The 15,340-nt window shown below is 45.0% G+C and overlaps 1 protein-coding gene across 1 annotated transcript in view; it reads left to right on the forward strand.

The window, feature by feature from the left end:
* Positions 1–13,614: 13,614 nt before the first annotated feature.
* bace2 (beta-secretase 2) overlaps positions 13,615–15,340 on the forward strand; it is a 61,635-nt gene continuing 59,909 nt past the window's right edge. The window contains exon 1 of the mRNA XM_033032511.1: positions 13,615–14,109. Within this exon, the coding sequence (XP_032888402.1) occupies positions 13,840–14,109 (270 nt within the window). The 5' untranslated portion in view covers positions 13,615–13,839. The remainder of the gene's footprint in view (positions 14,110–15,340) is intronic.

Below are 15,340 nucleotides of genomic sequence, written 5' to 3' on the forward strand. Positions count from 1 at the left end.
ACATGAAGGTTGCAATCTCCCACCCCAAACACCCTTACTAATTGAGTACTGTACCTGTTAATTTCTGCTTTAAATTTTTTTCTTTGTTTGTTTCTCATGTGTATGTATGCATGTGGATACACACTGGACTCATTTTTCCTCGTTGATTATATTCTTTACAGTGTAGAATGATTACATATTCCTTTGTGCTGCTGCAAGTTAGAATTTTATTGCTTTATCAGGTACATGATATGACAATAAAACACTCACGACTCTCTTGACTCCTGACTAAAAATACCCAAAGACTTGGCCTCCACAGCCGTCTGTGGCAATAAATTTGATAAATTCACTACCCTCCAGCTATAGGTTTTTTTCCTGAATGCTATAGTTCTTTGTGGTATTTTGAAACATATGCACATCAAATATTGAATTCAACCTTGCATTGTAGTTAAGTATGGATATAGAAAAGGAAATGCAATAATAATCCTATAAAAATTCAGAAACAGTAGTTCAGTCGGTGTATTGCAGCCTAGTGCAGAAGAAACTGCCAAGGACATCTGAAGGCTCCCTTCCTTGGCGTTAAATAAACTGATGTTAGTTACGATACGATACGATACAACTTTATTTATCTCAGGAGGGAAATTGATCTGGCAACAGTCACGAAACATAAGATGGATGAAACATGAAATTAGAGTGACGAGTGGAAAGGATTAGGGATGTGCAAAGATTGGGTGGGGAGGGGGGGGGAGTCAGTCTACCCAACGACAGAAGGGGGAGGAGTTGTACAGTTTGATAGCCACAAGGAAGAAGGATCCACTGTGACATTCTGTGCTGCATCTTGGTGGAACCAGTCCGTTGCTGAACGTACTCCTCAGGTTGACCAGTGTGTCAAGGAGGGGGTGAGCTGTATTGTCCAGGATGCTCCGCGGTTTGAGGAGCATCTTCCCCTCCAAGTTGGATGACAATACATTTACCACAGTTCAGACGTGGGTCCAGGAGAGATACTGCTTCTGCGTTAATTCCCTCCGTGCTTATGTGGGTTTATCTCAGGAAGACAATCAGCCCTCATTGTGTTGTCACAAGGTAATACAGTACAGTACAGGAACAAGCCCTTCAGCCCACTATGTTTGTGCCGAACATGATGCCAAATTAAACTGATATCATCTGCCTGTTCATGATCCACACCCCCCACCAGTCTGACTGTCCCTCTGATTCCATTGTGTCTCCATTTGCTTTGGAACTAGATAACAATGGTTCTACATTTCACTTGATCTGTATCTCTTTTGATCTTTAACACTTCCTTATTTCTGTAACTCCCTCTCCCCTAACACTCAGTCTGGAAAAGGGTCTTGTGCCGAAACGTCATTACTTCTCTCCGGAGATGCTGCCTTTCCCGCTGAGTTACTCAAGTATCTGTGTCTATCTTCGGTGTAAACCAGCATCTGCAGTTCTCCTACACAACCATATTGCCCTCAACTTAGCGTACCCCCCAATGTTTAATTTAACTAAACTAGCTGTGCTGTGGAACCTAAACACCGTGATAAATCTATTTACTGCCTCACTAACATCCTTGGGTACCATACGTTGGCCATTTTTACCATCATACTTCCCATGTCTGTAAGCTTGAGGGTTAAACACATTACAAACTATTCATTTCCTCCGATACTGACTCAGTGTACTACAGCTATACACTTGTACTGTATGTGATATGCTCATCTAAAATGGATCTTTTATGTTTAGAGATACAGCGCAGAAACAGGCCCTTCGGCCCATTGAGTCCACACCGACCAGCGATCCCCACACATTAACGCTATCCTGCACACACTAGGGACAATTTGCACTTAAACGACCCAATTAACCTACAAACCTGTACGTCTTTGTAGCGTGGGAGGAAACAGAAAATATCGGAGAAAACCCACGCAGTCACGGGGCAAACTCCATACAGACGGCACCCGTGGTCGGGATCGAACCCGGGTCTCCGGCGCTGCAAGAGCTATAAGGTAGCAACTCTACCGCTGCGCCACTATGCCGCCCAGGCCAGGTGGACATTTTGGGTGGGCCGTAGGACCGTTTTCTGTGGCGTTTGACTCGATCACTCAATGGTCATGTCAAGTGAAGGAGTCAATCTCCAGTTACTGTAAGCCGTTGCCATAGAGCACACAGGGGTCTCATCTTGCACTGCAATATTCTGGTAATGCAACTGCAGTTGTGAATCTCAGGCTACAACCTGGCATTATACATCTTTGGTCCTGTCCCTGTCATAAATGAGCCATGGGGTGCAGAGTACAAATCAATACGTTCCTTGCATTTCTTCAGCCTGGGCTGTTAATACTCACAGATTCGATTTACAGAACAAACTATCAATCAGTCCGACATATAATCATTTAACAGCCCATGTACACTGTGTGGAGGCACCTATCATTAAAAGACCAATGGATGGGTTGGCTAACATCAGACAGTTATAAAGTTTCTCATCTTCTCAAGCATCTAGTACTATGTTAAAGGCGCTCTATAAATGCAAGTTGCTTTTTTTAAATTCAATTTAACAGCCTCACAAAAGTACAATCTTCAGCACAGCATTACAGGTTTAGATTTTCAGTGTAGTTTAGTTTAGAGATGCAGCGCGGAAACAGGCCATTCGGCCCACCGGGTCCGAGCCTACCATCGATCCCTGCACATTAACACTATCCTACACACATGAGGGACAATTTACATTTATACCAAGCCAATTTACCCACATACCTGTACGTCTTTAGAGTGTGGGTGCAAACCGAAGATCTCGGAGAAAACCCATGAAGGTCACGTGGATAACGTACAAACTCCGTACAGATAGCAGCCATAGTCGGGTCTCCGGCGCTGCAAGCGCTGTAAGGCAGCAACTCTACCGCTGCGCCACCGTGCCTGCCCAATGCAGGGCCCATATACAGGCGTACTGTATATGGGCCCTACATTTCAATATTATATGTCAGACATTTGCATCTTGGACTCACTAATTTCATAAGTGATAGGAGCAGAATTAGGCCATTTGGCCCATCAAGTCTACTCCACATTCAATCATGGCTGATCTATCTCTCCCACACATCCCCATTCTCCTGCCTTCTCCCCATCACCCCTGAAAATCGTATTAATCAAGAATGTATCTGTCTCTGCCTTAAAAATATCCATTGACTTGGCCTCCACAGACTTCTGTGGCAATGAATGCAGCAGATTCACCACCCTCTGACAAAATAAATTCCTCCTCACCTCCTTCCTAAAGGAACATTTTATTCTGAGGCTCTGGCCTCTAGTCCTAGACTCTCGCACGAGTGGAAACATCCTCTCCACATCCACTCTATCCAATCCTTTCACTACCTTTGTCTCCGTCGCTGTCCAGATCATACAATAGACGAGAAGCTAGTGATGAATGCAGATCTGTTCTGCGATACATGTTGTGGATGAGAACTGAAAAATTGTACACAGTTTTGGGGAGGAAAAGTAGAAATAAAATTCTACCTGCTGGACCTTTGTCCTCCGTTACATGCGACAAGTGGGCAAAATATTCTCTGAGTTCAGGTTGTAACGTTCAATACCAAGAAAGTCAATGAAACTAAGTTTCAGAAGCAGAGTTCAATGTGGAAATCAGACATTACAATGTGTTTAATTATATTAGAACACATTTGAGTATTGATTGCAGCCCTCAATGCAGCATTCAAGTAATTACAACTAAATTTGAGAAGCTGAGGGTAAATTAGACCCATGATTGTAGGGAGTGTAGCCAGGTAGATCGGGTTTGGGGTAAGAAGGTCAAGAAATCCTTTAGATTATCTTTCTGTGAGGATAAAACTCATGAGGGGAATAGATGTGTGAATGACAAGAGTCTCTTACCCAGAGTAGGGTAATCAAGAATCAGAGGACATAGGTTTAAGTTGAGAGGGGAAATGTTTAATTGGTACTTGAGTTTCTCACGCAGAGGGTGGTGGGGATATGGAACGAGCTGCCAGAGCAGGTAGTTGAAGCAGGTACTATAACAGCATTTGAAAGACACCTGGGTAAGAAGGAGCTGCAGATGCTGGTTTAAACCAAAGATGGACACAAAAGGCTGGAGTAACTCAGGCAGCATTTCTAGAGAGAAGGTAAGGGTGACGTTTCGGGTCGAGAACATTCTTCAGACACCTGGACAGGTACATGGATAGGAAAGGTTTAGAGAGACATGGGCCAAATATAGGCAGGTGGGATTAGCGTAGTTGGTGTATCTAGGTCAATATGCACAAGCTGGGCCGTAGGGCCTGTTTCCATGCTGTATGACTCGAATGGGTAGCATTTTGAATTCAGCAAGAGTAAAATGAGGTGCTTGCATTGACAATGTGAAAAGTACAAGAGAGGGTCTGTTTTACCATGATGGCTTGAACGGTGGCGTGCTACAGATGTCCAGCCTGTTGGAGTGAGTGACCCCCATTGCCGAGGTTGGTCTAGGATCACTTCCATCATCGCCAAGACACTGTGTTCCAGGCATGGCTGGATTATAGCCTTGCAAAGGGGTGGATGTGTTTCACTTGGTGAAATAGAGAAAACAGAGGGACAATACCAGAGGTGTTCCTTAGAAAGAGAATGATGTGTATTTTGATTTAGTTTAGTTTAGATTAGTTTAGTTTAATTTATTATTGTCACATGTCCCAAGGTACAGTGAAAAGCTTTTTTGTTGTGTGCTATCCAGTCAGCAGAAAGACTGTACATAATTACAATCAAGCCGCCCACAGTTTACAGATACAGGATAAAGGGAATAACGTTTAGTGCAGGGTAAAGTCCAGTAAAGTCCAATTAAAAATAGTTTGAACCTTTCCAATGAGGTAGATGGTAGGTCAGGACCGCTCGTTAGTTAGTGAGAGGATGGTTCAGTTGGCTGACAACAGCTGGGAAGAAACTGTCCCTGAATCTGGAGGTGTGCATTTTCGCACTTCAGTACCTCTTGCCTGATTGAAGAGGGAGTGACCGGGGTGAGACTGGTCCTTGATTATGCTGGCGGCCTTGCTGAGGCAGCGTGAAGTGTAGATGGAGTCACATGAGGATAATGTCTCTCATCCTCTTAGCAATCATAAGGAAGAATGGGAGCAACATAAAGAGAGTTGACATCTTTGAAAGAAACAGTGCTACGCTGCAGGTACAACTTTATAGCATAGTTGCAAATGAGGCGTATTAAAACAATCTTTATTTCACCATCCAAGGAATCTACTGGAAACACGAAGCTGAACGTTTAACTGATGACATGGAGACGCAAGTTCAAATCTCACCATAGCAACTGCAGAATTATAAATTCAGTTAATTGAATAATCTGCCGTAAAGGTGCAAAAAGCTAGTGTTAATAATGGTGACCTTGGATTACATGATTACAATAGAAACCCATCTGGTTCATTAATGCCCATTAGAGTTGGTAATTGCCATTCTGACCTCATCTGGTCTTTTAGACTCCCACGGCCATTTTAGGACTGCAGAGATACAGCGCGGAAAAGTGTCCTTCAGCCCACCGAGCCCGCCCTGACCAGCGATCACCCCACACACTAGAACTATCCTACACACTTGGGACAATTTACAATTTTACCGAAGACAAACCTGTACGCCTTTGGAGTGTGGGAGGAAACCGGAGCACCCGGAGAAAACCCACACGGTCACTGGGAGAACGTACAAACACCATACAGACAGCACCCGTAGTCAGGATCGAACCTGGATCTCTGGCGTTGTAGAGCAGCAACTCTACCACTGCACCACCATGACACACCTAACCTGTAACCTGTGCTCTAAGCAAGCCGCTCAGTTGTACGAAACAAGACGGTGGCGCAGCGGTAGAGTTGCTGCCTTACAGCACTTACAGCGCCAGAGACCCGGGTTCGATCCCAACTACGGGTACTGTCTGTACGGAGTTTGTACGTTCTCCCCGTGACCTGCGTGGGTTTTCTCCGCGATCTTTGGTTTCCTCCCACACTCCAAAGATGCACATGTTGAAAGGTTAATTGGCTTGGCATAACTGTAAATTGTCCCTAGTGTGTGTAGGGTACTGTTAGTGTGTGGGGGTCGCTGGTCGGTGCAGACTTGGTGGGCCGAAGGGCCTGTTTCTGCTCTGTATCTCTGAAACTAAACTAAACTAAAAGACATAATCACTCATTACCTTGTTGCACCTTGGCAGTACCTTTACCGCATTAGCTGCTGTGGTTCGAGAAGCTTGCTCACCACTAACGTCCCAAGGACCTGCTTCCAATGATTGCAATAGACAATAGACAGTAGACAATAGACAATAGGTGCAGGAGTAGGCCATTTGGCCCTTCGAGCCAGCACCACCATTCAATGTGATCATGGCTGATCACCCACAATCAGTACCCCGTTACTGCCTTCTCCCCATATCCCTTGACTCCGCTATCTTTAAGAGCTTTATCTAACTCTCTCTTGAAAGCATCCAGAGAATTGGCCTCCACTGCCTTCTGAGGCAGAGAAGTCCACAGATTCACAACTCTCTGGGTGAAAAAGTTTTGCAGCCTGCAAATGAATGAAAAACTTCATACAAGCCCCTCAGTTACCTTGCATCATTGTGAATCCACAACCTTTGTTTTACTCTTGCAAGTAATTTAAGGCCTGCCAGAGAAGCTTTTAGTACAGATTAATACAAATGGGTAATTTAAAACTATATTAAAGAGCCTCTTACAAAGGTTAAACATGCTACATTGTATTGTCTCTCAACAAGCCCTATCGGAGGTTTAAAGATTATTTACAGCCTGTCCTGTTTCTAATACCCTAATTTGCTCAATGTATATTTATGGCAGATTTATATATTATTATCATCCTTACAAGTCAACAGCAGCGGTTACATTTTCTCTGCTGACCGAAGACTCTTCAGTGCCATCCTCAATGTGATAAGGTTTTAGAGCACTGAAATTGGAAACATGTGGTCAGGGATTAAGGAATATTGCTTTAATCCAGGATTTCTCATCTACCCCTGAATGTAATTACAGATAATCCAATACCAAGCGCAAACGAGAACAGATGCTCAGTGTCTCAGAAAAGAATGATGTACTTAATATATCCCTGATGCTCTGATTTAATGCAGTAAATGGAGGTCAACTATTCCTTCCAAAACCTAATGAAACAGTTGAAATTCCGGATTACGCACAGAGCTGGTGTGCGGACATATTGGTGGGTGTGCACATTTAAATTGAACAGAGAACATTGACACAATGAAAGAAGCCATGGATTAATGGCCCAGCAAGTAATCAACATTTGTTTAGTTGGTGCCAGAGGTACATTGACCCTGCATAATTGTGTAGGAAAATGACAGGGCAGCGGCAACATCTCAGGTTGCCTTGAAAATCCCAGAGTTACAATGTGGTTTAATTTAGTGTTGTTTAGCTTATTTTATTTTACTTTAGTGTATCTTAGCTTAGTTTGGTTTAGTTTAGTTTAGTTTAGTTTAGCTTAGTTTCATTGTGCTTTGTTTCGTTTCATTTAGTTTAAACCGAGGATAGACACAAAGCTCAGAGGGACAGGCAGCATCTCAGGAAAGGGCGACCTTTTCGGGTTAAGACTCTTCTTCAGTCAGGAATCACAGAGGGGGAGCAACGAGGGAAGTTGTTCCAGAATGCTCGTCGGAGAAAGGACGAGAACCTCTTCAACGTAGGCATACCTTGAGGAGATTTCGCAATGGAGAAAACAAAATGTGTAGGAAGGAACTGCAGATGCTGCTTGCACTGAAGATAGACACAAAATGCTGGAGTAACTCAGCGGGACAGGCAGTATCTCTGACCAACTGTGGTCAGCTTAGTTTAGTCTCCTCGATATCCCGCAGCTCCGCTCTTACTCCCCCTCCCCCCATTCGTAACAAGGAGAGAGTCCCCCTTGTCCACACTTTCCGCCCCATCAGCCGTTGTATACAACATATAACCCTCCAACATTTTAGCCACCAATATGATCCCACTACTGGCCACATCTTCCCATCTCCACCCCTTTCTGCTTTCTGCAGAGACCGTTCCCTCTGAAACGCCCTGGTCAACTCGTCCCTTCCCACTCAAACCACCCCCTCCCCAGTTACTTTCCCCTGCAACCGCAGGAGATGCAACACCTGTCACTTTACCTCCCCCCTCGACTCCATCCAAGGACCCTAAACAGTCTTTCCAGGTGAGGCAGAGGTTCACGCACCTCCTCCAACCTCATCTACTGTATCCGCTGTTCCAGGTGTCAACTTCTCTACATCGGCGAGACCAAGCGCAGGCTCGGCGATCATTTCGCTCAACACCTCTGCTCAGTCCATCTTAACCTACCTGACCTCCCGGTGGCTCAGCACTTCAACTCCTACTCCCATTCTCAATCTGACCTTTCTGTCCTGGGCCTCCTCCATTGTCAATGAGGCCCAGTGCAAATTGGAGGAACAGTAGCTCATATTTCAATAGGGTAGTTTACACCCCAGCGGTATGAACATTGACTTCTCTAACTTCAGATAGCCCTTGCTTTCTCTCTCCGTCCCCTCCCCCTTCCCAGTTCTCCCACTAGTCTTACTGTCTCCACCTACATTCTATCTTTGTCCCGCTCCCCTCCCCTGACATCAGTCTGAAGAAAGGTCTCGACCCGAAACGTCGCCCATTCCTTCTCTCCAGAGATGCTGCCTCACCCACTGAGTTACTCCAGCATTTTGTGACAACCTTTAGTTTGGTTTAACTTAGTTTAGTTTATTTTAATTCAGTTCAGTTCAGACCACAGGTGCAGCTTTGAAATAGACACTTCATCCCACCGAGTCCACACTGATCACCCGTTCACTCTAGTTCTATGTTATCCTACTTTCTCATCCACTCCCTACACATTAGGGACAATTTTACAGAGGCCAATTAACCTACAAACCCGCACATCTTTGGGATGTGGGGAGTAACCCGGAGCACCCAGAGGACACCCACGAGGTCACAGGGAGAACATGCAAACGTCACATGTACAGCAACCATGGATAAGATCAAACCTGGGTCTCTGGTGCTGTGAGTCAGCGCCACAGTGCCTCTCTAAAGCAGTATCCCATCAAAGGAAAGGAATGATCGAAAAACAATGGAAAAGAAGGAAATGAGGAAAAGACATACCGGTTTGTAGGTTAATTGGCTTTGAGAAGAATTGTAAATTGTCCCTAGTGTGTAGGATAATGCTAGTGTACGGGGATCGCTGGTCGATGCGGACTCAGTGCTGTATCCGCGCTGTATCTCCAAACTAACACCAAACTGAACTAAACTTTGATTTTTGTTGCGACTTGGACCCAAAACTTTAGCGGGGAGGAATATTTAAAATGCCACTTTTCTCTTTCTCAAAATTCTTATATATGAACATTGCCAAACAATGTAACATGAGCTGCTACCTCACAGCTGGCTAAAACCCACGAGGACATGCTGGGGAACATGGTAACCCTTCAATTTATTAGGAACAGTGAGCGTGAAGCCAGCACAGTCCCAAACCTGGCAGCCGGTAGAATAACGGCCCAGAATGTCCAATTTGGTAGGACTATTTTTCATTTTAAAAGCTTCTTAGAAGTTTAGGGTGCGCAAGAAATGGTGTAGCCTCACAAAGATATTGTAAGGTTAGTTCCTGCGTCCTCAAATTCACCTTCACTCCACCCTTCATCCCTACCGTTGCTCGTCATTGTGTTTCAGGGTCTTTAATTGCAGCATGGTTTCCCACTGCTCTACATTTACAGTGCTCTACCGATTAAATTCTGACTCTTTCCACCAGCTTCAAGCAAGAACCATTATAGATGAGCTCACCTTAAGTTAGTTCTTTAAGGAAGTCCATTTATAGCTGGTGGGATCGGTATTGGAAGGCAAGAGGTAGCATTTATCCTTTTCCTGGCCAGAATGATGGTCCCAACTATATTGTTTGCGATTTGGCAAGAACATGGGAGGAATTGGTTGGGTAGACGCACAGAGTCTCTTGGCCAGAGTATGGGAAACGAGAACCAGAGGACATAGGTTTAAAGTGAGGGGGGAAAGATTTAATAGGAATCCTGAGGGGTAACTTTTTCACACAATAGGTGGTGGGTGTACGGAATGAGCTGCCGGAGGAGGTAGTTGAGGCAGGTACTATCTCAACATTTAAGAAACATTTAAACAGGCACATGGGTAGGACAGGTTTAGAGGGATATGGGTCATACACCGACAAGTGGGACTAGTGTAGGTGGGACGTGATCAAAGTGGGCAAGTTGGGACAAATGGCCTGTTTCCTATATGGATGGTCTCATCTAAGAACCATTCTTTAGACCATTTTATTGCCCATGCCAGTGTGTGGTTATACCTGTTACTAACTGAAAAATGATTCTGGTTTATGCAAACCCATTTTGAGTTGGTTTCTTTTCTGGCACTTGGCCTTCTCTCCAACAAGGAATATTTCCGTAGACTGTTTGAAGTACATTTTCAACAACTATAGGGCAAACAGCTGAAATCTCTCTCCACCCCCACTATGGGCCCAGTTATAATTTATAATTTGTCATTGTGAAGCTATCAACAGGAATTAGTAATACTGGAATCAGACTAAACCTGAAGCATAGAGTCATACAGCATAGAAAGAATGAATGAATGATACTTTATTGTCACATGTCACAGGTCACAGTGAAATTCTTTGTTTTACGTATCCAAGGTATGCAAAGAGTTGCCACATAAAGGACGTCCACAAAGTTACAAGTATCCCATGTTAACACAAACCATTTTTAACACATTCCATTTGTGGTTCCCCTTAGTTCTCGGTGGTCCCCACCGCTACGTCCTCCTTTGTTCTCAACAGGCCCTTTGTCCATGTTGACAAGATGCCCCATCTAAGTGAGTCCCATTTGCTCACATTTGGCCCAGATCCCTCTAAAACTGTCCTATCCATGTACCTGTAGGAATGTATTTTAAATGTTGTTATCATACCTGCCTCAACTACTTCCTCTGGCAGGTCATTCCAAATACCCACCAATCTGTGTGTGAAAAAGTTGCCCATCAGGTTCCTATCTTTCACCTAAGCAGTCACACCGAGTCATAATAAAGCATGGAAACAGGCTCTTCAGCCCTGTTTTCATATACATATATTTTCAAATACTTGCCCATGCTGACCAACATGTCCCATCTACACTAGTCCCTCTTGCATTTGGCCCATATGCCCTCTAAACCTGTCCTATCTATGTCCCAGTCTAATTGTATCTTAGACGTTGCAATAGTCCCTGCCACAACTACCTCCTCTGGCAACATGTTCCATACACCCACCACCATTTGTGTGAATTTCCTACTTTAAACCCACCCTCCTGTTCTTAATTCCCCAAACTTGATTAAATAAATACCTGCATTTACCCTATCTATTCTTCTCATGATTTTATACACCTCCGTAAGATTCCCCCTCAATCTCCTGCGCTCCAAGTCCTAGCCTGCCCTACCCCTCCCTATAGCCCAGGTCCTTGAGTCCTGGTGACATTTTCAGAAATCTTCTCTGCACTCTTTTCAGTTTAATGGCATTTTTCCTATAGCAGGGTGACCAAAACTGAACCAAATACTCCAAGTGCATTCTCAGCAACGTCTTGTACAACTGTAATGTAATGTTTCAAATTCTATATTCAATTACTTGTCTGATGAAGTGACATAAAAGCCTTCTTCACCACCCTATCTGTCTGCGATGCCGCCTTCAGTATCATCCGACACTTTTTCAGCATCAATATCTACCTTTGCCATGAGGTGGCTCTCCTCACATACAGTCTGTCTGTCCTTTGCGTCTTTTCTTTGTTATTTTTAGTGTGTTTTAAATGTATGTGTTAATGTTCTCTGGTTTGTTTTATGTGGGGGGTAGGCGGGGGCATCAGGGGAAACTTTTTTTCAATCTCTTACCTTGCCGGAGTTGAAATTGTTTCCAGGATCGTATCTCCGGTCGCTCTGCGGCCTAACACCGTGGAGCTGGAGACCTTTCTCGGGACTGACTTTGAGTGTGGACTTATCATCGGAGCCGATTCCTTACCTGGGATCGACGCTCCATCCGCGGCCTGCGGACTTTAACATCAAGGAGCTCACAGTCTCGGGTTGAGACCGACGTCGGAAAGCTCGAAAAGCCGCACGATGTTCGACTAGCCCCGACCCGCGGTCAGATCGCCCGGCGCGGGGGAGCTGAGATTCCCAAGCAGGAGCTTGATTGCCCCGACGAGGAGGCCCGCCAGCGACTTCGGGAGTAAGATCGTCCCGTCAACGGAAGGTTAGAGGCCCCTGACCACTGGAGGACAAAGAAGGAAAGAGATTGAACTATTTTTTCGCCTTCCATCACAGTGAGGAATGTGGAGGAGTCACTGTGGTGGATGTTCATGTTAAAATGTATTTTGTGTGTTCTGTTGCTTTTTATTGGTATGACTGTCTGGCAAATCAAATTCCACGTATGTTGGAAAACAAACTTGGTTAATAAAGTATGATTATGATTATGATGTCCCATCTAAATTAGTTCCACCTGCCTGCATTTGGCCCATATTTGCATATAATTCAGTAACAATATTACTCTGAGATAGTTTATCAAATCTCGCTATGTTTTGGTGCCATTTTTCAAGATTCGGGTCAAAGTGTCATACAGCGCAGAAACAGGCCGTATAGTGCAGCGTGGTCATACTGGCCAACATGTCCCATCTACTCTAGCCCCACCTGCCTACGTTTGGTCTTTATCCCTCTAAACTTGTTCTATCCATGTACCTGCCTAAATGTTTCTTCAACATTGCGATAGTCCCTGCCTCAACTACCTCAAGCAGCTCGTTCCATAGACCCACCACCCTTTGTGTGAAAAAGTTACCCCTCAGTTTCCTATTAAATCATTCCGTCCCGCACCTTAAACCCACATCCTCTGGTTCTCGATTCCCCTGCTCTGGGCAAGAGACTGTGCGTCTACCTGAGCTATTCCTCTCATGATTTTGTGCACATTTTACAGAGTACAGATTTTGTGTAATGTATAATAAATAGAAATTCAATAAACAAATAGCAATAATACTTGTGGAAATAAAATCTCTAAGTATTTTAAGTGCAACTAAAGACAACCCATAAAAGTTCATAATTGAGGTTGGAGTTGTGTAGTGTTACAAAGAGTTTGATGGTTGTTGGGAAGAAATTATTCTTGAATCTGGTGACCACAAAATGTCCAGCCCGGGTTTGAAGGTCAGTGCCAAGGGAATGCCGCAATGATGAGAGGTTTAAACCCCCTTAACAACTTCCGTGGTGGGATTCATGGGCAGTTCAGAGTGCCAGAGGGTATGAGGAGAAGGCAAGAGAATGGGGTCAGGAGGGAGCGATTGATCAGCCATGATTGAATGGCCGAGTAGACTTGATGGGACGAATGGCCTAATTCTATTCAAATTCCTTATGACCTTATGTAAGTTTGCAGATAACTCTAAAGTGGATGGCATTGTTGATAGCGAAGATGGTTAACAAAAATTACAGCAGGATCTTAATCAGTTGGGCAAGTAGGCTAAGGAATGGTTAATGGAGTGTAATGCAGATAAATTCGAGGTGCTGCATTTTGGAAAATCAAACCAGGGCAGGACCTTCATAGCGAATGGCGAGGCCACTTGTGATCTTAAACGAGTGAAGTAAACTTCCAAGCTAATGCTTTCCGCTGCGCGTTTTGTCCAGCCCTTTTGAGTCCCTCGTCCCATTCGCTCGTCACATCCGCTGAAAGTAAAGTTTGGGGAAGTGCTTGAGGAGGAGGGGGCGGTTGTTGAGAAAAGTTTTGTTAGCGGGGAGAAGTTAGCGGAGTTAGCATTCCGATTAAGTTTCACCGCCGCCGCCGCAATGTGTCAATTTCCAGGCGGGTTTGCAGAATGAAATAACATTGGTGAAATCGCAGAGTTGCACCTCTTGCGGCGCCGACCGCTACACACGGGATATGAAGCTACTCGCGGGGTTACTGCCCTTCTTCCTCTCGGCGCTGGGCTGCTGCCGGGCCGGCTACTTGCGGCTGGACTTGAAGATCTCCCCCATCTCCAACATCTCCGGCGAGTTGCTCTTGGAAAGGTGGAGTCCCTTGCTCAATGGCATCGCCCTCGCCTCTCAGCCCGCTGGTTCGGTCAGCTTCATAAACATGGTCAATAACCTGAAAGGAGACGTTGGCAGGGGCTACTATTTGGGAATCCTAATGGGAACGCCTGCCCAGAAGGTGAGGAGTACTTTCTTTGTTCAAGTTTAATAGGAGTTGGGGGAGGGAAGGGGAGTGTGCAACTTTTTCAGAGCCTGTGGGGAACCCCATTTGGGTCTGAAGAAGGGTCTCGTCCCGAAGCAGCAACTATTCCTTCGCTCCAGAGATGTTCCCTGACACGCTGAGTTTCTTCAGCTTTTTGTGTCTACCTTCGGATTAAAAACCAACATCTGTATTTCCTTCCTACACGTCGTCTATGTCTCGGGTGGGATAGAGAAAGGGCGATAGATACAAAGTACTGGAATGATTCAGCGGGACAGACAGCATCTCTGGAGAAGTTCGTTTGTTGTCACGTGTATCGAGGTACGGTGAAAAGCTTTTGTTGGGTGGGTGACGGTTCGGGCCGGGACCCTTCTTCAGATAAATAAGGGCAGATTATCAGCTCTGCCTCGCCCCGGTGGGTCTGCATCTGAGGCAAACAGTTGTACGTTTGATTCCTACACTAGGCGCCCTATCACACAAAAATCTGAACATTGTAGTTGCCTACAGTAGCCACCATTGTTAAACTATTGGAGGAACAACACCTCATATTTCACTTGGCCAGCTCAATTCACAACCCAATGGTATGAATTTTGATTTCCCTCCCCCACCCTAGTTCTCCAACTAGTTTTACTGTTCTGGTGAATTTTACTGATTCCTCGCCACCATCCACTCAGCTAACAATGAACCATTCTACATTTTCCTTATCGTCTGCTTTGATCTGTTGTTCTCACACCTTACCCCGCCCCCCCCCCCCCCCCCACCACCCATATCTCTAGACTCCTTCTCCGTCTGATGAAGGGTCTCGAACCGAAACGTCACCCTTTCCTTCTCTCCAGAGATACTGCCATCCCGCTGAGTTACTCCAACATTTTGTGCCTTCACTAACGCAGAACACTGTCGCACAGCCTGTTCCTCATCATCTTGGTTGCTGGAGGTATCTGAAGAAGTGTTCTCCACCCGAAATGTCACCCGTCCATCCCCTCCACAGGTGCTGCAAGGCTCGCTGAGTTCTTCCAGAACTTTGTGTTTTAGTTTCTGGAGTTGAGTTTAATTTATTGTCACGTGTACCGAGGTACAGTGAAAAGCTCCAGCTGCGTGCTAACCAGTCAGCGGAAAGACAATTCATGATTACAATCGAGCTACCCACCGTGTACAGATACACAATAAAGGGAATGATGTGAATAAATTTTAGTGCAAGATAAAGTCAATG

This window comes from Amblyraja radiata, chromosome 14, assembly GCF_010909765.2.
Source record: "Amblyraja radiata isolate CabotCenter1 chromosome 14, sAmbRad1.1.pri, whole genome shotgun sequence".
Classification (NCBI taxonomy): Eukaryota; Metazoa; Chordata; class Chondrichthyes; order Rajiformes; family Rajidae; genus Amblyraja; species Amblyraja radiata.